The 26169-nt window shown below is 35.8% G+C and overlaps 1 protein-coding gene across 1 annotated transcript in view; it reads right to left on the reverse strand.

The window, feature by feature from the left end:
• Window positions 1-760: 760 nt before the first annotated feature.
• lrig3 (leucine-rich repeats and immunoglobulin-like domains 3) overlaps window positions 761-26169 on the reverse strand; it is a 90680-nt gene continuing 65271 nt past the window's right edge. The window contains exons 11-19 of the mRNA XM_061983628.1: window positions 21871-21942; window positions 21612-21775; window positions 15248-15583; window positions 14870-15151; window positions 11447-11923; window positions 4754-4891; window positions 4559-4690; window positions 3184-3414; window positions 761-1174 (exon numbers count right to left, since the gene is read on the reverse strand). Of these exons, the coding sequence (XP_061839612.1) occupies window positions 957-1174; window positions 3184-3414; window positions 4559-4690; window positions 4754-4891; window positions 11447-11923; window positions 14870-15151; window positions 15248-15583; window positions 21612-21775; window positions 21871-21942 (2050 nt within the window). The 3' untranslated portion in view covers window positions 761-956. The remainder of the gene's footprint in view (window positions 1175-3183; window positions 3415-4558; window positions 4691-4753; window positions 4892-11446; window positions 11924-14869; window positions 15152-15247; window positions 15584-21611; window positions 21776-21870; window positions 21943-26169) is intronic.

Below are 26169 nucleotides of genomic sequence, written 5' to 3' on the forward strand. Positions count from 1 at the left end.
AGCCCATGTCCTCTGCAGTGGACATATTTGTGTAACGGACCACAAATATGTCCACTGCAGAGGACGCCAGTAATAATAGGAGCCCATGTCCTCTGCAGTGGACATATTTGTGTAACGGACCACAAATATGTCCACTGCAGAGGACGCCAGTAATAATAGGAGCCCATGTCCTCTGCAGTGGACATATTTGTGGTCAGTTACACAAACATGTCCACTGCAGAGGACATGGGCTCCTATTATTACCGGCGTCCTCTGCAGTGGACGCCGGTAATTATTACCAGCGTCCTCTGCAGTGGACATATTTGTGGTCAGTTACACAAATATGTCCACTGCAGAGGACGCCTGTAATAATAGGAGCCCATGTCCTCTGCAGTGGACATATTTGTGTAACTGACCACAAATATGTCCACTGCAGAGGACATATTTGTGTAACTGACCACAAATATGTCCACTGCAGAGGACGCCTGTAATAATAGGAGCCCATGTCCTCTGCAGTGGACATATTTGTGTAACTGACCACAAATATGTCCACTGCAGAGGACGTTGGTAATAATAGGAGCCCATGTCCTCTGCAGTGGACATATTTATGTAACTGACCACAAATATGTCCACTGCAGAGGACATGGGCTCCTATTATTATTATTATTATTAGCTCATACATTGATAAAAAAAAAAGCATGACTTTGACAGGAAGGCCACTATTAAAATATTCTATTCCAACATTGTTGACAAGAGCATAAAAGAAAATGCTACTAAAGAATGAAAATATCTGTTGTTTTATTTGTTGTGCAAAAAGTGTCTTCATGAAAGCACAAACATTTGAGTATTAAAGAAAAATAATGTCCTCTGTATCTACAAGAAGTATATTTGCATATAAAAGACTTTCCGGTCATCTTCTTACATTCGTCCTTTCTTACAAAAGTGAGGTAGAATTTCTCTGGAGGAGGATTCGCTGGCTAAGAACCGCTCCCGCCCCCGAGTCCCGTGCCGCAGTCAAATGGCTGCTCGTAAACACTGTGCTCTGATTCAGAGTCCTTGCAGGCGTCCTCCTTGGACTCCCAGTCCTCGTACGGGTTCTGGCAGGGAGCGTGTCCGCTGTGGGTCGCCGGCGGGGGAGGACCGGAGCCGGGGTGCAGGTCCTGCCGAGGCCTCCAGGGGGACTTGCCGAATGTGCCTGTGCAGGACAAGACAGGAGGTCAGAGTCTCAAACTCAAGGCCCGGGGGACAAATCTGGCCTGACACATTATTTGAGGTGGCCTGACACATCATTTATTTTGGCTCCATCGTCGTTAAATATTGCCTGCTGAATCAATTAATGTGGCCTGCCATTTAATTTAAGTGGCCTGATGCATTATTTAAAGTGGCCCATCACATCGTTTTTGTCATTAAGTGTCCCGCTACATTATTTAAGTGTCCTGATACATTATTTAATGTGGCCCATCATGTCATTTTAATGGCCCATCACGTCGTTTTTGTACCTTTCCATGTCATTAAATGGCCCGCTACATTATTTAAGTGGCCTGATGTATTATTTAATGTGGCCCATCACGTCGTTTTATTGGCCCACCACGTCGTTTTTGTCATTAAGTATCCTGCTACATTATTTAAGTGGCCTGACACATTATTTAAGGTGGCCCATCATGTCATTTTAATGGCCCATCACATCGTTTTTGTACCTTGCAATGTCATTCAGTGGCCCGCTACATTATTTAAAGTGGCCCGACCTTCGCGGCATTTTAATGACCTGCCGTGTCATATAATGTGACCCGTCATGCCATTAAGTGGCTCGCCACATCATTTATAGTGACCAACCACATCATTTAAAATGGCTTGCCACGTAATTTATGGTGGCCCGTCATACTTTTTTAAGTGACCCGCCACATAATTTTAGTGGTCCGTCATTTTAATGGCCCACCACATTATTGATTGTGGCTCGCCATGTCATTAAGTGGCCCGCCACATTATTTAATTGGCCTGACATATTATTTAATGTGGCCCGACCTTCACGGCATTTTTAATGACCTGCCGTGTCATTTAATGTGACCCGTCATGCCATTAAGTGGCTCGCCTCATCATTTATAGTGACCAACCACATCATTTAAAATGGCTTGCCACGTAATTTATGGTGGCCCGTCATACTTTTTTAAGTGACCCGCCACATAATTTTAGTGGTCCGTCATTTTAATGGCCCACCACATGATTGATTGTGGCTCGCCATGTCATTAAGTGGCCCGCCACGTTATTTAATTGGCCTGACATATTATTTAATGTGGCCTGACCTTCACGGCATTTTAATGACCTGCCGTGTCATTTAATGTGACCCGTCATGCCATTAAGTGGCTCGCCACATCATTTATAGTGACCAACCACATAATCTAAAATGGCTTGCCACGTAATTTATGGTGGCCCGTCATACTTTTTTAAGTGACCCGCCACATAATTTTAGTGGTCCGTCATTTTAATGGCCCACCACATTATTGATTGTGGCTCGCCATGTCATTAAGTGGCCCGCCACATTATTTAATTGGCCTGACATATTATTTAATGTGGCCTGACCTTCACGGCATTTTAATGACCTGCCGTGTCATTTAATGTGACCCGTCATGCCATTAAGTGGCTCGCCACATCATTTATAGTGACCAACCACATAATTTAAAATGGCTTGCCACGTAATTTATTGTGGCCCGTCATACTTTTTTAATTGGCCCGCCACATAATTTTAGTCGTCCGTCATTTTAATGGCCCACCACATTATTGATTGTGGCTCGCCATGTCACTAAGTGGCCCGCCACATTATTTAATTGGCCTGATATATTATTTAATGTGGCCCGTCATGTCATTTTGTTGGCCACACACGTCATTTTTGTGGCGCACCTCATCATTTACCAACAACATAATTCAAAATGGCTTTCCATGAAATTTATTGTGGCCTGACATATCATTAAGTGGACCGCCACATCATCTATAGTGGCCAACAACATCATTTAAAATGGCTTGCCACGTAATTTATTGTGGCCTGCCATACTTTTAAGTGACCCGCCACAACATTTTAGTGGCCCACCACATTATTGATTGTGGCCCGCCACATCATTTATCTGGCCTATAATGAAAAAGAGTGGCCCTTGTCAGACGTAATGGGGCCGTGGCCCGCAGTGACAAGGAGTTGTGTTCAAGGAGACCTACCCATGAAGGAGTTAGATGGCGGGAGACACTCGTCGTAATTGGCCGCCTCCCCCTCCTCTATGGATGGGCGGCGGCCAGGCTGCTGGTGGGAGGGGCCAAGATGCAGACTGGCGTTGGGAAGCTGCATCAAGATAGCGGAGGAGCAGAGGTCCAGAGGCTCGTAGTCCCGTCTTCTGGACCTGGTCAGGCTCTCACTGTCGCTGCCAACAGGTCTGGTCTCGGCGGGACACCCTGGTGATGGCGAGGACACGGACAAGTCACACGGGGGAAGAATTTCATTGTCGCGCGGGGGTCCGACGTCTATTGTGGCCCCTAACTCATCTTTGATTTTTTTACAGGCAAAATAAAGAAAATACTATATATTAGGCTTCCACCCGAATGCAGCTGAGATAGGCTCCAGCTCCCCCCGCAACCCCAAAAGGGACAAACGGTAGGAAATGGATGGATAGGCAAAATGTGGAATATTCTGGAGTCATGTTGCGCAACATACGCTATAAATAAAGCAGTGTCGGCAAATTTGACAAACGCGTCCTCAACACCATGTAGTGTTCTAGGGAACGGCTAACGTCCCTCCACAGCGCAAAGCCCCTATTGAGTCACTGATCCTTGCAAACAAACCATGTTACCTTTATCACTGGAGGATGAGGAATAAAGTTCAAGTTAAAGTACCAATGATTGTCACACACACACGAGGTGTGGCGAAATTTGTCCTCTGCATTTGACCCATCCCCTTGTTCACCCCCTGGGAGGTGAGGGGAGCAGCGGGCAGCAGCCCGGGAATCATTTTTGGTGATTTAACCCCCAATTCCAACCCTTGATGCTGAGTGCCAAGCAGGGAGGTAATGGGTCCCATTTTTATAGTCTTTGGTATGACTCGGCCGGGGTTTGAACTCACAACCTACCGATCTCACTCTAACCACTAGGCCACTGAGTAGGTAAACAATTGTCCCATTTAAAGCAGCAGTTCCATTGGCAGCAAAACAGGCCCAGAGCATAATACTACCACCACCATGCTTGACGGTAGGCATGGTGTTCCTCACCTTTTCTCCTCCAAACATATTGCTGGGTATTGTGGCCAAACAGCTCCATTTTTGTTTCATCTGACCACAGAACTTTCCTCCAGAAGGTCTTATCTTTGTCCATGTGATGTCAGATGAAACAAAAATGGAGCCACAACACCCAGCAATATGTTTGGAGGAGAAAAGGTGAGGAACACCACGCCTACCGTCAAGCATGGTGGTGGTAGTATTATGCTCTGGGCCTGTTTTGCTGCCAATGGAACTGCTGCTTTAAATGGGTCAATGAAGAAGGAGGATTAGCTCCTGTAGACTTTTGAGCAGGACTGTATATTTGAGGGTTAGTACAAAATAAAGACCTGCGTAGACGTCCTCGCTGGGGTAGAGGTCTCGGCGAAGCAGCGTGCTGATTGGACCCTGATAATGGCACAGCAGGGGGTCGAGGCACGCCTCCATGTCGCCTTCACTTCCTGTATCCAGCTGACAGAAGCCTGCGGGGAGCAAATCCAGGTCAGGGTTGACGTGGGCCACGCTGGCAAAAGAAGTGTCCGCACCGTTCAAGTCTTTGGGCGGCAGGTAGAAGGCGCTGGCGTACTGGCCGCTCTCGGAGGGCAGGTAGCCGTCTTGGCGCTCTGCCAGCGTGCCTTGTGAGGACAGGTAGCTGGGGATGTCCGCAGGCAGGTTGGTCTCGTCTGGGGACGACGTCAGCAAGTGTGTTACTCTTTTGTTTCTTTACCTCTAAAAATACTATCTCAAAAAGGTGAAACAAGAGTAAACAGGTGAAAGGTGACAATTGAATGTTGACTCTAACAACACAAAGTTGTTTTTTTCTTTAAAACGGTCATTGCTCACAAAATAATCATGAAGAAAATCAATGTTAATTATCGACTTAGTCCAGGATCTAATTACTTTACGTCAAATAATCCACTTTATACGCATATTTTGTTTGTTTGCATTAAAAAAAAACTAGGATTTCTTTGACAAAAACAAACAAATAAAAACAACAAATAAAAACTAATAACTGACAGATAGATGTGTAGTTCATCTAGAGATGTAAGGGTGGAAGTAATAAAAATATATATAAATAAAGTATTTTGAACACTTTTATGAGTGGGGCCTTTTTGGATCTACAAACATTTTAGTGGTAATTAAATTATATTAAATTAAATTAGACTATTTAAAAAATAAAAATCAAGGATTTGATGAATTATTGACCTATTTAAGGAAACAATTACTTCACATCAAATATTCCACTTTAACAGTTTTTGGGGTGAAAAGATTGCACATTTTGTGTGTTTGCTACAAACAATTATGATTTCTTTAACAAAAAGGGCATTAAACAAACAAAAAAACCCTATAAAAAAAAAAATACTTATATTGGACGAATAGATGTGTAGTTGATCTAGAGACTTAAGCGTTGAAAGTAAAAAAAAAGAAAAAAGAATGACTTATTTTTTACACTTTTATGAGTCCCAAATTCTAGTGGTGCATTTAAAAAAAATGTCATTGCTCTAAGAATAATAATTTAAAAATAAATATTGAATCGATGATTTCATGAATTATTGACCTAGTTTAGGCTCCAATTACTTCACATCAAATATTCCACTTTCACAGTTTTTTGGGTTAAAAGATTGCACATTTTGTGTGTTTGCCACAAAAAATATGATTTCTTTAACAAAAATGGCATAAAACAAACAAAAAACCCATAAAAAAACAAAAAAAAACTTATAATTGACCAATGGATCTGAAGCTGATTTAAAGACTTATTTTTAACACTTTTATGAGTTCCAAATTTTAGTGGTATATTTTTTAAAAGTGTCATTGCTCTAAAAATAATAATTTTAAAATTAATATTGAATTAAAATCAATGATTTTATGAATTATTGACCTATTTAAGGCTCCAACTACTTTACATAAAATATTCCACTTTAACAGTTTTTGGGGTTAAAATATTTCACATTTTGTGTGTTTGCCACAAAAAATATGATTTCTTTAACAAAAATGGCATAAAACAAACAAAAAAAACCATCAAAAAAATTATAAAAACTTATAATTGACGAATGGATCTGAAGTTGATTTATAGACTTATTTTTAACACTTTTATGAGTCCCAAATTTTGGTCCATGGGTTAAAAGATTGCACATTTTGTGTGGTTGCTACAAAAAATACAATATCTTTAAAAAAAAAAGGGGCATTAAACAAACAAAAAAAACCATACAAAAATAATAAAAACTAATAATTGACGAATGGATCTGAAGTTGATTTAAAGACTTATTTTGAACACTTTTATGAGTCCCAAATTTTAGTGGTACATTTTTTAAAGTGTCATTGCTCTAAAAATAATAATTGAAACATTTATATTGAATTAACAATTCATGAAATCAATGATTTTATGAATTATTGACCTAGTCGAGCATCTAATTACTTTACATCAAATAATCCACTTTGAAATATTTTTGGGGAGAAAAAAGTGCATATTTTGTTTGTTTGCATTAAAAAAAACTAGGATTTCTTTGACAAAAACAAACAAATAAAAACAACAAATAAAAAGTAATAACTGACAGATAGATGTGTAGTTCATCTAGAGATGTAAGGGTGGAAGTAATAAAAATATATATAAATAAAGTATTTTGAACACTTTTATGAGCGGGGCCTTTTTGGATCTACAAACATTTTAGTGGTAATTAAAACAAGACTATTTAAAAAATCAAAATCAAAGATTTGATGAATTATTGACCTATTTAAGGAAACAATTACTTCACATCAAATATTCCACTTTAACAGTTTTTGGGGTGAAAAGATTGCACATTTTGTGTGTTTGCTACAAACAATTATGATTTCTTTAACAAAAAGGGCATTAAACAAACAAAAAAAAACCTATAAAAAAAAAAACTACTTATATTGGACGAATAGATGTGTAGTTGATCTAGAGACTTAAGCGTTGAAAGTAAAAAAAAATAAAAATTAATGACTTATTTTTTACACTTTTATGAGTCCCAAATTCTAGTGGTGCATTTAAAAAAAAATGTCATTGCTCTAAGAATAATAATTTAAAAATAAATATTGAATTAAAATCGATGATTTCATGAATTATTGACCTAGTTTAGGCTCCAATTACTTCACATCAAATATTCCACTTTCACAGTTTTTTGGGTTAAAAGATTGCACATTTTGTGTGTTTGCCACAAAAAATATGATTTCTTTAACAAAAATGGCATAAAACAGACAAAAAACCCATAAAAAAAAAAAACCAACTTATAATTGACCAATGGATCTGAAGCTGATTTAAAGATTTATTTTAACACTTTTATGAGTTCCAAATTTTAGTGGTATATTTTTTTAAAGTGTCATTGCTCTAAAAATAATAATTTTAAAATTAATATTGAATTAAAATCAATTATTTTATGAATTATTGACCCATTTAAGGCTCCAACTACCTTACATAAAATATTCCACTTTAACAGTTTTTGGGGTTAAAATATTTCACATTTTGTGTGTTTGCCACAAAAAATATGATTTCTTTAACAAAAATGGCATAAAACAAACCAAAAAAACCATCAAAAAAAATATAAAAACTTATAATTGACGAATGGATCTGAAGTTGATTTATAAACTTATTTTTAACACTTTTATGAGTCCCAAATTTTAGTGGTACATTAAAAAAAAAGCAATTTCCCAAAAAATAATAATCAATGATTTTATGAATTATTGACATATTTAAGGCTCCAACTACTTTACATAAAATATTCCACTTTAACAGTTTTTGGGGTTAAAATATTACACATTTTGTGTGTTTGCCACAAAAAATATGATTTCTTTAACAAAAATGGCATAAAACAAACAAAGAAAACCATCAAAAAAATTATAAAAACTTATAATTGACGAATGGATCTGAAGTTGATTTATAGACTTATTTTTAACACTTTTATGAGTCTCAAATTTTGGTCCATGGGTTAAAAGATTGCACATTTTGTGTGGTTGCTACAAAAAATACAATATCTTTAAAAAAAAAAGGGCATAAAACAAACAAACAAAAACATACAAAAATAATAAAAACTAATAATTGACGAATGGATCTGAAGTTGATTTAAAGACTTATTTTGAACACTTTTATGAGTCCCAAATTTTAGTGGTACATTTTTTAAAGTGTCATTGCTCTAAAAATAATAATTGAAACATTTATATTGAATTAACAATTCATGAAATCAATGATTTTATGAATTATTGACCTAGTCGAGGATCTAATTACTTTACATCAAATAATCCACTTAGAATATTTTTTTTAAGGAAAAAGTGCATATTTTGTTTGTTTGCATTACAAAAAACTAGCATTTCTTCAACAAAAACAAACAAATAAACAAAACAAATAAAAACCAATAAATGACAGATAGATGTGTAGTTCATCTAGAGACGTAAGGGTGGAAGTAAAAAAATCAAATCAAAAAAATAAGTATTTGACTTATTTTGAACACTTTTATGAGTGGAGCCTTTTTGGATCGACACACATTTTAGTGGTAATTAAAACAAGACTATTTAAAAAAAACAAAATCAAGGATTTGATGAATTATTGACATATTTAAGGCTCCAATTACTTCACATCAAATATTCCACTGTAACATTTTTTGGGGTTAAAAGATTGCACATTTTGTGTGTTTGCCACAATAAATATGATTTCTTTAACAAAAAGGGCATTAAACAAACAAAAAAGAACATTAAAAAATTATAAAACTTATAATTGACGAATGGATCTGAAGTTGATTTAAAGACTTATTTTGAACACTTTTAAGAGTCCCAAATTTTATTGGTACATTTTTTTAAAGTGTCATTGCTCTAAAAATAATAATTAAAAAATGTATATTGAATTAAAATCAATGATTTCATGAATTATTGACCTAGTCGAGGATCTAATTACTTTACATCAAATAATCCACTTAGAAAACTTTTTTGAGGAAAAAAGTGCATATTTTGTTTGTTTGCATTAAAACAACTAGTATTTATTTGACAAAAACAAACAAATAAAAGAAACTAATAAAAACTAATAACTGACAGATAGATGTGTAGTTGATCTAGAGACTTAGGGGCAGAAGTAAAAAAAAAAAAAAAGAAGTATTTGACTTATTTTGAACACCTTTCTGAGTGGGGCATTTTTGGATCGACACACATTTTAGTGGTAATTAAAACAAGACTATTAAAAAAAAAAAAAATCAAGGATTTTATGAATTATTGACCTATTTAAGGAAACAATTACTTCACATCAAATATTCCACTTTAACATTTTTTTTGGGTTAAAAGATTGCACACTTTTAGTGTTTGCTACAAAAAATATGATTTATTTAACAAAAATGGCAAAAAACAAACAAAAAACCCATCAAAAAAATAAAAACTTATAATTGACCAATGGATCTGAAGTTGATTTAAAGACTTATTTTTAACACTTTTATGAGTTCCAAATTTTAGTGGTACCGGTACATGTTTTTAAAAATGTCATTGCTCTAAAAATAATAATTTAAAAATTAATATTGAGTTAAAATCAATGATTTTATGAATTATTGACCTATTTAGGGCTCCAACTACTTCACATCAAATATTCCACTTTAACATTTTTTGGGGTTAAAAGATTGCACATTTTGTTTGTTTGCCACAAAAAATATGATTTCTTTAACAAAAATGTCAAAAAAACAAACAAAAAACACATTAAAAAAAATTATAAAAACGTATAATTTATGAATGTATCTGAAGTTGATCTAAAGACTTAAGCGTTGAAAGTAAAAAAAACAAAAAAAGAAGCATATGACTTATTTTGAACACTTTTATTTTCTTTTGGATCTACAAACATTTTAGTGGTAATTAAAACAAGACTATTTAAAAAAAAAAAAAAATCAAAGATTTTATGAATTATTGACCTATTTAAGGAAACAATTACTTCACATCAAATATTCCACTTTAACAGTTTTTGCGGTGAAAAGATTGCACATTTTGTGTGTTTGCTACACAAAATTATGATTTCTTTAACAAAAAGGGCATTAAACAAACAAAAAAACCCTATAAAAAATAATAAAAACTTATATTGGACGAATAGATGTGTAGTTGATCTAGAGACTTAAGCGTTGAAAGTAAAAAAAAATAAAAAATGAATGACTTATTTTTTACACTTTTATGAGTCCCAAATTCTAGTGGTGCATTTAAAAAAAATGTCATTGCTCTAAAAAAAATAATTTAAAAATAAATATTGTATTAAAATCGATGATTTCATGAATTATTGACCTAGTTTAGGCTCCTATTACTTCACATCAAATATTCCACTTTCACAGTTTTTGTGGTTAAAAGATTGCACATTGTGTGTGTTTGCCACAAAAAATATGATTTCTTTAACAAAAATGGCATAAAACAAACAAAAAAAACCATAAAAAAATAAATAAAAACTTATAATTGACCAATGGATCTGAAGCTGATTTAAAGACTTATTTTTAACACTTTTATGAGTACCAAATTTTAGTGGTACATTTTTTTTAAAGTGTCATTGCTCTAAAAATAATACTTTTAAAATTAATATTGAATTAAAATCAATGATTTTATGAATTATTGACCTATTTAAGGCTCCAACTACTTTACGTAAAATATTCCACTTTAACAGTTTTTGGGGTTAAAATATTTCACATTTTGTGTGTTTGCCACAAAAAATATGATTTCTTTAACAAAAATGGCATAAAACAAACAAAAAAACCCATCAAAAAAATTATAAAAACTTATAATTGACGAATGAATCTGAAGTTGATTTATAGATTTATTTTTAACACTTTTATGAGTCCCAAATTTTAGTGGTACATTAAAAAAAAAGAAGCAATTTCTCAAAAAATAATAATCAATGATTTTATGAATTATTGACATATTTAAGGAAACAATTACTTCACATCAAATATTCCACTTTAACATTTTTGGGGTGAAAAGATTGCACATTTTATGATTTTGCCATAAAAAAAACAAGGTTTTGACAAAAAGGGCATGGAACGTAAAAAAACAGCTTTATATCGACAGATAGACCTGAAGTTGATCTAAAGATTTAAGCGTTAAATAATATTTAAAAATAAATAAACCACTTTTTTAAAACATTTGTATGACCCTTCCGGGACCGCAGGACCAAGAAGAGCCCTTCAAACAATAAAAAAATGGATATATTGTATTGGTTTTGAAAATGAAAAATATGAAAATGGCCCGAGTGTAAAGAGTTTGGCTCCTGAAGTACTCACCTGTGTTGGTGACGCTGCAGTCCTCGTTGCGCCTGCGGGTGTGGTAGATGATGACCACCCACACCAGTGAGGTGCCCACCACGCAGCACACCACCGCTATGATGACGATGCCCACCGTGGTCCAGCCGTCGTCGTCCGAGCCCGCTCCGCCGACCATCCCCACCCCGACGCCTCCTTGCGCCCCGGAATCACAGTTGGGGTTGGGTATGACGGCCAGCCTGATGTTCCCCCGCTCCGTGCCTAAGGCGTTGGACATCTCGCAAGTGTACTTGCCGGCGTCCGCCTCCGCCGCGTCCACGATGATGAGGAGCTGATTGGCGGCGGCGAAGAAGTGTCGCTCGGTCACCATCAAGGGGCTGTCGTCCTTGGTCCAGTTCAACCTCGGCGCCGGGCTGCCGCCGGCTATGCACTGCAGCACGGCGGTCTCACCCTTGGCCACCGTGCGGTCCATCAGAGGACGCAAGAAGGAAGGCGTTTCTGTCACAAAAGGAGGGGAAATAAAGGTGAGGGTGGAATGATGTCATCGCACTTCAAAGTACAAGTAAAGTACTTTTTCAGTACAGGAACAGACGTACGAGACACAAGGCGGACACAACAGGACAATAATGGGTCACCACAAGGGTCAACATGGAGGAGAGGAGGACAAAAACATGTGTATATACCTGTATATATATATATATATATATACATATATATATATATAGATATATACATACAGGTATATACATATATACTGTATATACACAGTATGTGTGTATATATATATATATATATATATATATATATATATACACACATATATATATATACACAGTATTTGGGTATATATATACACACATATACATACACATACATATATACACACATATATGTACATACATATATGTATATATACATATACATACCGTATTTTCCGCACTATTAGCCGCACCTAAAAACCACAAATTTACTCAAAAGCTGACAGTGCGGCTTATAACCCGGTGCGCTTTATATATGGATTAATATTAAGATTCATTTTCATAAAGTTTAGGTCTCGCAACTACGGTAAACAGCCGCCATCTTTTTTCCCCCGTAGAAGAGGAAGCGCTTCTTCTTCTACGCCAAGCAACCGCCAAGGTAAGCACCCGCCCCCATAGAAGAGGAAGCGCTTCTTCTTCTACTGTAAGCAACCACCCGCCCCCGTAGAAGAAGAAGAAGCGCGCGGATATTACGTTTCATTTCCTTTGTGTGTTTACATCTGTAAAGACCACAAAATGGCTCCTACTAAGCGACAGGTTTCCGGTTCATGAAAAGACGCAATCTCTCCATCCGCACACGGACTACTATTTCACAGCAACTGCCTAAAGACTTTCAAGAAAAGCTGGCTACTTTCCGTGCATATTGTAAAAACAAGATAGCTGAAAAAAAGATCCGGCCAGAGAACATTATCAACATGGACGAGGTTCCACTGACTTTTGATATTCCTGTGAACCGCACTGTGGATACAACGGGAGCACGTACGGTGAATATTCGCACCACAGGGAATGAGAAGTCATCCTTCACTGTGGTTCTAGCTTGCCATGCTAATGGCCAGAAACTTCCACCCATGGTGATATTCAAAAGGAAGACCTTGCCAAAAGAGACCTTTCCAGCCGGCGTCATCATAAAAGCTAACTCGAAGGGATGGATGGATGAAGAAAAGATGAGCGAGTGGTTAAGGTAAGTTTACGCGAAGAGGCCGGGTGGCTTTTTTCACGCAGCTCCGTCCATGTTGATATACGACTCCATGCGCGCCCACATCACGCTGGTTTTTAATATATTATTAAAGTTTGACTGACCTATCTGACTGTTTTTTTGACATTCCTTTAGCGCAGTTAGATGCGGCTTATAACACGGGGCGGCTTATAGGTGGACAAAGTTTTGAAATATGCCGTTCATTGAAGGCGCGGCTTATAACCCAGGGCGGCTTATGGTGCGGAAAATACGGTAATATATCTTTATATACATACACATATCTATACATACACATTTATATAATCCCATAAATAAACTATATATATATATATATATATATATATATATATATATATATATATATATACCGGTATATATATATATATATATATATATATATATATATATATATACATATATATATATATATATATATATATACATATATACACAGTATGTGTGTATATATATATATATATATATACATACATACACAGTATGTGTGTGTATATATACACACATATACATATACATACATATATATACACACATATATGTATACAAACATATACATATATATACATATATATATATGTGTATACATATATGTATATATACATATATAATATATGTATACATATATATATATATATACATACATACATATATATAATATATATATATATACACATCTATACATATATAAATACATATATATGTATATATGTATGTATGTATATATATATATGTATACATATATACATATACATACATATATATAATATATATATATATATACATCTATACATATATAAATACATATATATGTATGTATATATATATATAAACATATAGATATATATACTTATATATGTATGTAAATATATTAACATATCTTTATTTACATACACATATCTATACATACAAATTTATATAATCCCATATATAAATAATTTATGCATATATACATATACACACACATATATATATATACATACATATATGCATACAAATACATATATATATATATATATATATATATATATAGAAACATATATACATATCAATACATATATACGTACATACACATATATACTTATATATGTATGTAAATATATGAATATATATATATATGATTATATGTATATAGTCCCATATATAAATAATATATGTATATGATTCCATATACACACACATATACATATATATATATACACATACATACACAAATACATATTTACATATATACTGTACATACATATATATACACACATAAATATATACATATATACAAACATATCAAACATATATACATACACACATATACACATATATGTATGTAAATATATTAATATATCTTTATATACATACACTTATCCAAACATACACTTATACACATATGTATACATACACATGTAAATAATCCCATATATAACTAATATATGTATATAATCCCATATATAACTAATATATGTATACAATCCCATATATAAATAATATATGTATATAATCTCATATATAAATAATATATGTATGTAATCTCATATATAAATAATATATGTATATAATCCCATATATAAATAATTTATGTATATAATCCCATATATAAATAATATATGTATATAATCCCATAAATAAATAATATGTATATATATAATCCCATATATAAATAATATATGTAAATAATCTCATATATAAATGCACTCTCACCTAGCACAGTTAGCGTAGCATTAGCAGAGATGGCCCCGGCGATGTTCTGAGCGGTGCAGCTGTACACACCGATGTCCTCCGTCTTCACGTCCACCATGAAGAAAACGTCGTCCTCGGGCATCACGTGCATGCGGCGCTCGCGTGCGGCGGGGAAGTCGGTGCCGCCGTCCTTCTGCCAGGCGATCTGCGGGGACGGGTGGCCCACAGCCGCGCACTCCAGCCTGGCGGTGGCCCCGGCACGGATGCTCAAGTCCGTGGGCATCTTGGTGAAGGACGGCAGCACTGGGAATAAACACCGCCATTAGCATCATCTCCTAAATGCTTTTGTCCACCTTGACGGGCATCGAAACTGAAAGTTAACTTGGCGTGTGTACTTACTGTTGACAGTGAGTCTGGCCTTGGTGGAGTAAGAAGAGCCAAAGTGGTTGGAGATGACACACTGGTACCTTCCCTCGCTGGAGAACTGCAGGTCACGCAGCTGCAGAGTGGTGGTGTACTCCGTCACCTCCGTCTCGCCGCCGCCGCCTCCTCGCACCCGCAGGTGGGCCTGGTTGTGGATCTCCGCCTCGCTCAGCGCCTCGTTGTCCTTCTTCCAGGCGAAGGTCATGGGCGAGTCGCTGGAGCTGGCCGCCGAGCACACGAAGGTCACGTCGGACCCCTTGAGGGCCGACTGGGTCTCGGGCTGGACGGTGATTTGAGGCTTTGGGAAATCATCTGCAAGGGAGACGGTGAGGCTAAAATTTAGGGGTGCACAATAATTCATGAGAAGGTAGGAGAGATTGTCACACGTGTGTGTCTAATTCAGTTTGCATGCAACTCTGCAACTTTTATCTACCTTTGTCACCTCAAAACATTCAAAAAAAGGTCATTTTCTGCGGATTTTCGCCATTTCTAGGTGCAGTTCTTCCTGCATTTTTCATCCGATTACTTTCAAACTTTACCCAGACAGAGTAGACAAATGGAGGATGATAATATCAAAGCGTTTAGATTTTTATTAGAGGACGTGGGCGAAGCATGGCAACCAAGATTGGTCTTCTCCATAGAGCGTCAAAACTATCTTGTTGTTCTTCATGTCTAGAAAAACTACCGTATTTTCCGCACCATAAGGCGCCCTGGGTTATAAGCCGCGCCTTCAATGAACGGCATATTTCAAAACTTTGTCCACCTATAAGCCGCCCCGTGTTATAAGCCGCATCTAACTGCGCTAAAGGGAATGTCAAAAAAACAGTCAGATAGGTCAGTCAAACTTTAATAATATATTAAAAACCAGCGTGATGTGGGCGCGCATGGAGTCGTATATCAACATGGACGGAGCTGCGTGAAAAAAGCCACCCGGCCTCTTCGCGTAAACTTCCCTTAACCACTCGCTCACCTTTTCTTCATCCATCCATCCCTTCGAGTTAGCTTTTATGATGACGCCGGCTGGAAAGGTCTCTTTTGGCAAGGTCTTCCTTTTGAATATCACCATGGGTGGAAGTTTCTGGCCATTAGCATGGCAAGCTAGAACCACAGTGAAGGATGACTTCTCATTCCCTGTGGTGCGAATATTCACCGTACGTGCTCCCGTTGTATCCACAGTGCGGTTCACAGGAATATCAAAAGTCAGTGGAACCTCGTCCATGTTGATAATGTTCTCTGGCCGGATCTTTTTTTCAGCTATCTTGTTTTTACAATATGCACGGAAAGTAGCCAGCTTTTCTTGAAAGTCTTTAGGCAGTTGCTGTGAAATAGTAGTCCGTGTGCGGATGGAGAGATTGCGTCTTTTCATGAACCGGAAACCTGTCGCTTAGTAGGAGCCATTTTGTGGTCTTTACAGATGTAAACACACAAAGGAAATGAAACGTAATATCCGCGCGCTTCTTCTTCTTCTACGGGGGCGGGTGGTTGCTTACAGTAGAAGAAGAAGCGCTTCCTCTTCTATGGGGGCGGGTGCTTACCTTGGCGGTTGCTTGCGTAGAAGAAGAAGCGCTTCCTCTTCTACTGGGAAAAAAGATGGCGGCTGTTTACCGTAGTTGCGAGACCTAAACTTTATGAAAATGAATCTTAATATTAATCCATATATAAAGCGCACCGGGTTATAAGCCGCACTGTCAGCTTTTGAGTAAATTTGTGGTTTTTAGGTGCGGCTAATAGTGCGGAAAATACGGTATTTGATTGTATTCTAAAGTCACACATTTAATGTGAAGCAAGAGTCTCAAATTCAAACACATCTTGTAAATTCAGTTTATAGAATGTTCTATAAAATAAAACTGGCAGCTAAGTCACCAGAATTTCACCATAAACTTTACGGTGGTTTTTACACCAAATTACAGCAAATTGAAAAACGGTACCGCTGTCATGTCATGTTAGCACTCTGGTGACTGAGATGCCTTTTTTTTCACAGTGCATTACTGTAAATTTAAAGACAGTGCCTCTCTTTTTTTCGCCGTACAATTCTGGTGACCGAGCTGCTATTTTTTTTACCGTGAAATATTCGCACCTTGTTTTTACAGGGCATTACTGTAAATGTAAAAATGGTATTGCTGATGATTTTACGGTAAATAAAATTCTAGTTTGTGAGCTGCCAGTTTTTTTTACAGTGCAATACTGTAAATTGAAAAATGGTACTACCGTTCATTTTCTCGGTAAAATTTGGGCCACTTGGCTGTCATTTTTTTAAGGAAAAAGTCAATGGTCATTTTTTTTTTTTACAGTGCACAATTATAAACTGATATATTGTGCCACTGTTATTTTTACGCAATATTCTGGCATACCTTGTTTTTATGTAAAAACGCTACCACTGGTATTTGTACGGTAAAATTCTGTCCACTTAGCGGTCAGTTTTTATGGAAAAATCTACGGTCATATTTTTTACAGTGCACAACCCTAACCCAAACTGAAAAATTGTGCCACCGTTATTTTTGTTGCAAAATTCTGCTACTTTTTTTTTTACCGTAAAATCTACGTACCTTGTTTTCACAGGGCATTACTGTAAATGTAAAAATGGTACCACTGATAATGTTACGATAAATAAAATTCTAGTGATTGTGCTGGCATTTTTTTTTTTACAGTGCATTGCCGTAAATTGAAAAACGCTACCACTGTCAATTTTACGGTAACATTTTGGCCAAATCTACCGTCATTTTTTACAGAAAAATCTGCAGTCATTTTTTTTTTTTTTACAGTGCATTACTATGAACTGAAAAATTGTGTTATTTTTTCTGCAAAATTCTGGCATACCTTGTTTTTACAGGGCATTACTGTAAATGTAAAAATGGTACCGCTGATGATTTTATGATGAATACAATTTTAGTGAGTGAGCTGGCAGTTTTTTTATTTATTACAGTGCATTGCTTTAAATTAAAAAACGCTAACACCGGTATTTTTACGGTAAAATGTTGTCCACTTGGCTGTCAGTTTTTTATTTTAATTTTTTTTACAGTGCATTATTATGAAGTGAAATTTTTTTACTACAAAATTCTGGCGACCAAGCCGTTGTTTTTTTTACCGTAAAATCTACGTACCTTGTTTTTATAGGGCATTACTGTAAATGTAAAAATGGTACCGCTGATGATTTTATGATGAATACAATTTTAGTGAGTGAGCTGCCAGTTGTTGTTTTTTTTTTTACAGTGCATTGCTTTAAATGTAAAAACGCTTCCACTGGTATTTTTACGGTAACATTTTGTCGACTTAGCGGTCAGTTTTTTTACGGATTTTTTTTTTTTTTTTTACAGTGCATTACTGTGAACTGAACATTTTTTACTACAAAATTCTGGCGACCTAGCTGCTGTTTTTTTTACTGTAAAATCTTCATACCTTGTTTTTACAGGGCATTACTGTAAATGTAAAAATGGTACCGCTGATAATTTTATGATGAATACAATTTTAGTGAGTGAGCTGGCAGTTTTTGTTATTTTTTATTACAGTGCATTGCTTTAAATTAAAAAACGCTACCACCGGTATTTTTACAGTAACATTTTGTCCACTTGGCTGTCAGGTTTTTACGTTTAAATTTTTTTTTACAGTGCATTATTATGAAGTGAAATTTTTTTACTACAAAATTCTGGCGACCAAGCCGTTGTTTTTTTTTTACCGTAAAATCTACGTACCTTGTTTTCACAGGGCATTACTGTAAATGTAAAAATGGTACCACTGTTATTTTTACGGTAAAATTTTGGCCACTTGGCCGTCATTTTTTTACGTAAAAATCTACTGTCATTTTTTCTTTTTCCAGGGCATTACTATGAACTGAAAACTTTTTACTACAAAATTCTGCCGACCGAGCCGCTGTTTTTTTTTTACCGTAAAATCTACGTACCTTGTTTTTACAGGGCATTACTGTAAATGTAAAAATGGCACCGCTGATGATTTTATGATGAATACAATTTTAGTGAGTGAGCTGCCAGTTGTTTTGTTTTTTTTACAGTGCATTGCTTTAAATGTAAAAACGCTTCCACTGGTATTTTTACGGTAACATTTTGTCCACTTGGCTGTCAGGTTTTTACGTAAAAATCTACCGGTACTGTCATTTTTTATTTTTCCAGTGCATTACTATGAACTGAAAACTTTTTACTACAAAATTCTGCCGACCGAGCCGCTGTTTTTTTTACCGTAAAATCTACGTACCTTGTTTTTACAGGGCATTACTGTAAATGTAAAAATGGTACCGCTGATGATTTTATGATGAATACAATTTTAGTGAGTGAGCTGGCAGTTTTTTGTTTTTTTTATTACAGTGCATTGCTTTAAATTAAAAAACGCTACCACCGGTATTTTTACAGTAACATTTTGTCCACTTGGCTGTCAGGTTTTTACGTTTAAAATTTTTTTTTTTTTTTATAGTGCATTATTATGAAGTGAAATTTTTTTACTAAAAAATTCTGGCGACCAAGCCGTTGTTTTTTTTTACCGTAAAATCTACGTACCTTGTTTTCACAGGGCATTACTGTAAATGTAAAAATGGTACCACTGTTATTTTTACGGTAAAATTTTGGCCACTTGGCCGTCATTTTTTTACGTAAAAATCTACTGTCATTTTTTATTTTTCCAGGGCATTACTATGAACTGAAAACTTTTTAATACAAAATTCTGCCGACCGAGCCGCTGTTTTTTTTTTTACCGTAAAATCTACGTACCTTGTTTTTACAGGGCATTACTGTAAATGTAAAAATGGCACCGCTGATGATTTTATGATGAATACAATTTTAGTGAGTGAGCTGCCAGTTGTTTTTTTTTTTTTTACAGTGCATTGCTTTAAATGTAAAAACGCTTCCACTGGTATTTTTACGGTAACATTTTGTCGACTTAGCGGTCAGTTTTTTACGGAATTTTGTATTTTTTTTTACAGTGCATTACTGTGAACTGAACATATTTTACTACAAAATTCTGGCGACCTAACTGCTGCTTTTTTACTGTAAAATCTTCATACCTTGTTTTTACAGGGCATTACTGTAAATGTAAAAATGGTACCGCTGATGATTTTACGCTAAATACAATTCTAGTGAGTTTTTAGTCAGTTACTATTAACCCAACAATTTTGCCACTGGTATTTTCACGGTAAAATTTTGTCCCCTTAGTGGTCAGTTTTTTTCGGAAAAATTTACGGTAACTTCTTGTTACAGTGCATTATTATTAACTGAAAACTTTTGACTACAAAATTCTGGCGACCCGAGCAGCTGTTTTTTTTTTACCGTAAAATTTACGTACCGTACCTTGTTTTTACAGGGCATTACTGTAAATGGAAAAATGGTACCACTGGTAATTTTACGGTAAAATTTTGGCCACTTGGCCATCAGTTTTTTACGTAAAAATCTACCGTAATTTTTTATTTTTCCAGTGCATTACTGTGAACTGAAAACGTTTGACTACAAAATTCTGGCGACCGAGCTGCTGCTTTTTTACTGTAAAATCTACGTACCGTACCTTGTTTTTACAGGGCATTACTGTAAATGTAAAAATGGTACCGCTGATGATTTTATGATGAATACAATTTTAGTGAGTGAGCTGGCAGTTTTTTTTTGTTTTTTTTTAACAGTGCATTGCTTTAAATGTAAAAACGCTACCACTGGTATTTTTACGGTTAAATTTTGTCCACTAAATGGTCAGTTTTTTACGGATTTTTTTTTTTTACACTGCATTACTATGAACTGAAAACTTTTTACTACAAAATTCTGGTGGCCGAGCCGCTGCTTTTTTACTGTAAAATCTACGTACCTTGTTTTTACAGGGCATTACTGTAAATGTAAAAATGGTGCCACTGATGATACATTTTGGCGACTGAGCTGCCAGTTTTTTTTACAGTAAAATCTACTTGTTTACAGCGTAGCTTTGTGGACTTACCATCAATGTGTGCTACATTTGGTATAAAGTTAAAGTTAAAGTAGCAATGATTGTCACACACACACTAGGTGTGGCGAAATTATTCTCTGCATTTGACCCATCACCCTTGATCACTCCCTGGGAGGTGAGGGGAGCAGTGAGTAGCAGCGGTGGCCGCGCCCGGGAATAATTTTTTTGTGATTTAACCCCCAATTCCAACCCTTGATGCTGAGTGCCAAGCAGGGACCCTTCGGCGAGCCAAATTTGGTCCAGGGGCCCCTGCTCTAGTTTGCCGCACTGAAACTCTCCTGGAGTGTTGAATACGAAGCTAAAGGAGGGGGAAAGGTGTGGAAAAGTACTAAGTTGTCAGGATGGGTGGGGGGGGTGACCTTCATAAATGGCTGTTTCTGAGGCGTGACGGCGTGTGGGCAGAGTCGCTCACCGCACACAAACTCCTCGGGCCCGATGGCGAAGACGCTCCTGCTCTTCAGCGTCTGCGGGTGGGCGCAGCTGGCGTTGATGGCGGGCAGGAAGGTTTGCTCTGCCACCCAGACTGGAAGCCACTTGAGCTGGCAGTCACACAGCAGGCTGGAGGTGTTCAGACGCCTGCCAGAAATGTTTCATCAGTAAAAACACGCTCTGATTGAAAGAGGGAAAAGGAGGCTCTGCTGCAAATGAAGGCAGCACATTGGTTCACTCACAGCTCTTGGAGGTTCTTTATCTGAGAGAAAGCGTTGGCTTGGACGGACATGATGGCGTTGTCGCTCAAATCTCTGTGGGGAAGAACAAGAAATGTTGGCTTGGATCAGAGATATTCCACCTAACTGGATGCCTTTATTGTTAGTCTTATTTTCTATATTCTGGAGAACCACACTGCAAAAACTGAACTCTAAGTAACATGAAATATGTCAAATAAGGCTGATATTTGCTTATTTTCTGTCTGATAAGATCATTCTTCTCACTAAGCAGATTTTATGTTAGAGTGTTTTACTTGTTTTAAGTGTTTTGGTCCTAAATGATCTCAGTAAGATATGACAGCTTGTTGCTGAGATTTGATGACCTATATTGAGTAAAACATGCTAGAAACTAGAATATCAAGTGTTGCAAAGCTGTGTCATCAACACTGACAAGTATAAAACTACTTTTTCCAAAGTAATCATTTCTTATTTCAAGCATGAAATTAAAAAAATCTTGACTTTGACACAATTGTGTCTCATAATTAAAACAGATGACAGCCAAATGGACTTTGCTGTTTTATTTTTAATGGAACAACAGAAAAGATGTACCGTACTCATATAGTAGTACAGTTGGCACAGTCCAGCAAACTGACAGTTAACATTTAAACATTTAACATTTCAAACAATTTTGAACAGAAATAGTACATGCACTTTCAAAAAAATTCTTCAAAATTACAATAAAAAAAAATTTGGCCGGGGGCCGTGCTGTAAATATATACAGTATTTTTCGGAGTACCGTATTTTCCGCACTATAAGGCGCACCTAAAAACCACAAATTTTCTCAAAAGCTGACAGTGCGCCTTATAACCCGGTGCGCTTTACATATGGATTAATATTACGATTCATTTTCATAAAGTTTCGATCTCGCAACTACGGTAAACAGCCGCCATCTTTTTTCCCGGTAGAACAGGAAGCGCTTCTTCTTCTACGCAAGCAACCGCCAAGGTAAGCACCCGCCCCCATAGAACAGGAAGCGCTTCTTCTTCTACTGTAAGCAACCACCCGCCCGCGTAGAAGAAGAAAAAGCGCGCGGATATTACCGTACGTTTCATTTCCTTTGTGTGTTTACATCTGTAAAGACCACAAAATGGCTCCTACTAAGCGACAGGGATCCGGTTCATGAAAAGATGCAATCTCTCCATCCGCACACGGATTACTATTTCACAGCAACTGATATTCCTGTGAACCGCACTGTGGATACAACGGGAGCATGTACGGTGAATATTTGCACCACAGGGAATGAGAAGTCATCCTTCACTGTGGTTCTAGCTTGCCATGCTAATGGCCAGAAACTTCCACCCATGGTGATATTCAAAAGGAAGACCTTGCCAAAAGAGACCTTTCCAGCCGGCGTCATCATAAAAGCTAACTCGAAGGGATGGATGAAGAAAAGATGAGCGAGTGGTTAAGGTAAGTTTAAGTTTACGCGAAGAGGCCGGGTGGCTTTTTTCACGCAGCCCCGTCCATGTTGATATACGATTCCATGCGCGCCCACATCACGCTGGTTTTAATATATTATTAAAGTTTGACTGACCTATTTGACTGTCTTTTTGACATTCCTTTAGCGCAGTTAGATGCGGCTTACAACACGGGGCGGCTTATAGGTGGACAAAGTTTTGAAATATGCCGTTCATTGAAGGCGCGGCTTATAACCCAGGGCGCCTTATGGTGCGGAAAATACGGTATAAGTCGCATTGGATTATAAGTCGCACCTGCCGAAAATGCATAATAAAGAAGGAAAAAAAACATATATAAGTCGCTCTGGAGTATAAGTCGCATTTTTTGGGGAAATGTATTTGATAAAAGCCAACAGCAAGAATAGACATTTGAAAGGCAATTTAAAATAAATCAAGAATAGTGAACAACAGGCTGAATAAGTGTACGTTATATGAGGCATAAATAACCAACTGGTATGTTAACGTAACATATTATGGTAAGAGTCATTCAAATAACTATAACATATAGAACATGCTATACGTTTACCAAACAATCTGTCACTCCTAATCGCTAAATCCCATGAAATCTTATACGTCTAGTCTCTTACGTGAATGAGATCAATAATATTATTTGATATTTTACGCTAATGTGGTAATCATTTCACACATAAGTCGCTCCTGAGTATAAGTCGCACCCCCGGCCAAACTATGAAAAAAAAACTGCGACTTATAATATATATATATATATATACATATATATATATATATATATATATATATATATATATATATATATATATATATATATATATATATATATATATATGTATATATATATTCATTGCACACTAATTGACTGAAAGAGCACGCACTTGGCACGATGATGTCATGTTATCCATGGAAAAATGCATTTTTAGACAATATGATTTGCCTGAGCGGCTAGGAGACCCCGAGAGTAACAAGCGGTTGCCTTGTTGCTTTTCCATTAAGAACAATAAACTAGTTTTTAGTATAAGTTTGCTGGTTTGAAGAAATGTAATGCCGAGCGCATATTATTATGTCAAGATAATGGCACTAGCATTTAGAATATTTTTCAACATACTGAGAAAAAATGTCTCATATTTGTTATTTCTACCAAGAAAAGTGCACTTGTTATTAGTGAGAATATACTTATTTTAAATGTATTTTTGGGTTCATTGAAATTAGCTACCGGTAATTCGACTTGTTTTGGAAAGTCTTGACAAGCCAAATTTTCTTGTTCTATTGGCAGATAATTTTGCTTAGTTCAAATAAAATACCCCTCATTTTTGTATTTTTTTCCCTTGTTTTTGAACACTGACTTTTTGCAGTGCAGTGTCCTCTACAGTGGACATTTGATGTTGGTGTGTCAGAGTTACACTTTCCTTCAGGTCAAAGATCATCTCTATGACAACCCTCTTTAGGAATCTGCTGCAAAACACACGGTTTTTTGTTTTTATTTCACCCTAACTCGCAGGCCAGCAGTTAAATCAGGGGTGTCCAAAGTGCGGCCAGGGGGCCATTTGCAGCCCGCAGATCATCTTTCTAGGCTCCATTTGACGCGCAAATTACTTTACTTCAAATATTCCACTTGGAACATTTTTTTGGGGAAAATATTGCTAATTAAAACAAAAAAAAAACAGGGCTTTCTTTGGTAAAAAAAAAAATACAGCAAAAACATTTAGTTTTTACTTTATGTCAACTGAAAGTTGATCTATAGATATTTAAATGTTGAAATAAAAAATAAAAAAGTATATATATATATATATATATATATATATATATATATATATATATATATATGTGTGTATGTATGACTTAATTTTAACACTTAACTCTTACCAAAGTTGAGAGGAGCTCTAAGGGTTACAGTATATATTATATTGGTTTTTAGTGGAAAAAGGTTGGACAGTCAAATGATGTAAATGATGAAAGAGAGAGGACCTAAGATGGAACCTTGAGGAACACCACTAGTAGAACTAAAGACGTTGAACAAATGACTACTGATTATATGTTAAGTAAACAAACATCTTAGTTACATAAATCACATTACGGGAAAAAAAAATTTAACTGCCAAAAAGGAGAGGACTTAAAAGGATGCCCTGAGGAACGCCTCAGTTATGTAAATCACACGTTTTACACATATATATACACACATATATACACATATATATATATATATATATATATATATATATATATATATATATATATATACATACACACACATACATACATACACATATATACTGTATATACACACACACACACACACGTATATATGTACATGTATACATATATGTATGTATGTATACATATACTTAAAATGTTGGCAGTAATATAATAAAAGTCGTCATTTGACTCAACGCAAGTCCAATTTTCACGAGAAAAACTGAACATTTGTGCAATATTATGTACATATATACACATATATATACACATACATACACATATATACATATGTATGTGTATATATATATATATATATATATATATATATATATATAAATATATATATACATACAGACACATATATACTGCATATACACACATGTATATGTATACATAATGTGTATATATGTATACTGTACATATACATAGAATGTTGGCAGTATTATAATAAAAGTCGTCATTTTACTCAACGCAAGTCAAATTTTCACGAGAAAAACTGAAAATTTGTGCAATATTATGATAAAAGTTGGAAATTTACTCAATAACAGTCGCAATTTTACAAGAAACGCTTAAAATGTTGGCAATTTTATGAAAAGAGTCATCATTTTACCCGACAAAAGTCGCAATTTTATAAGAA

Source organism: Nerophis lumbriciformis, linkage group LG25 (assembly GCF_033978685.3).
Source record: "Nerophis lumbriciformis linkage group LG25, RoL_Nlum_v2.1, whole genome shotgun sequence".
NCBI classification, from domain to species: Eukaryota; Metazoa; Chordata; class Actinopteri; order Syngnathiformes; family Syngnathidae; genus Nerophis; species Nerophis lumbriciformis.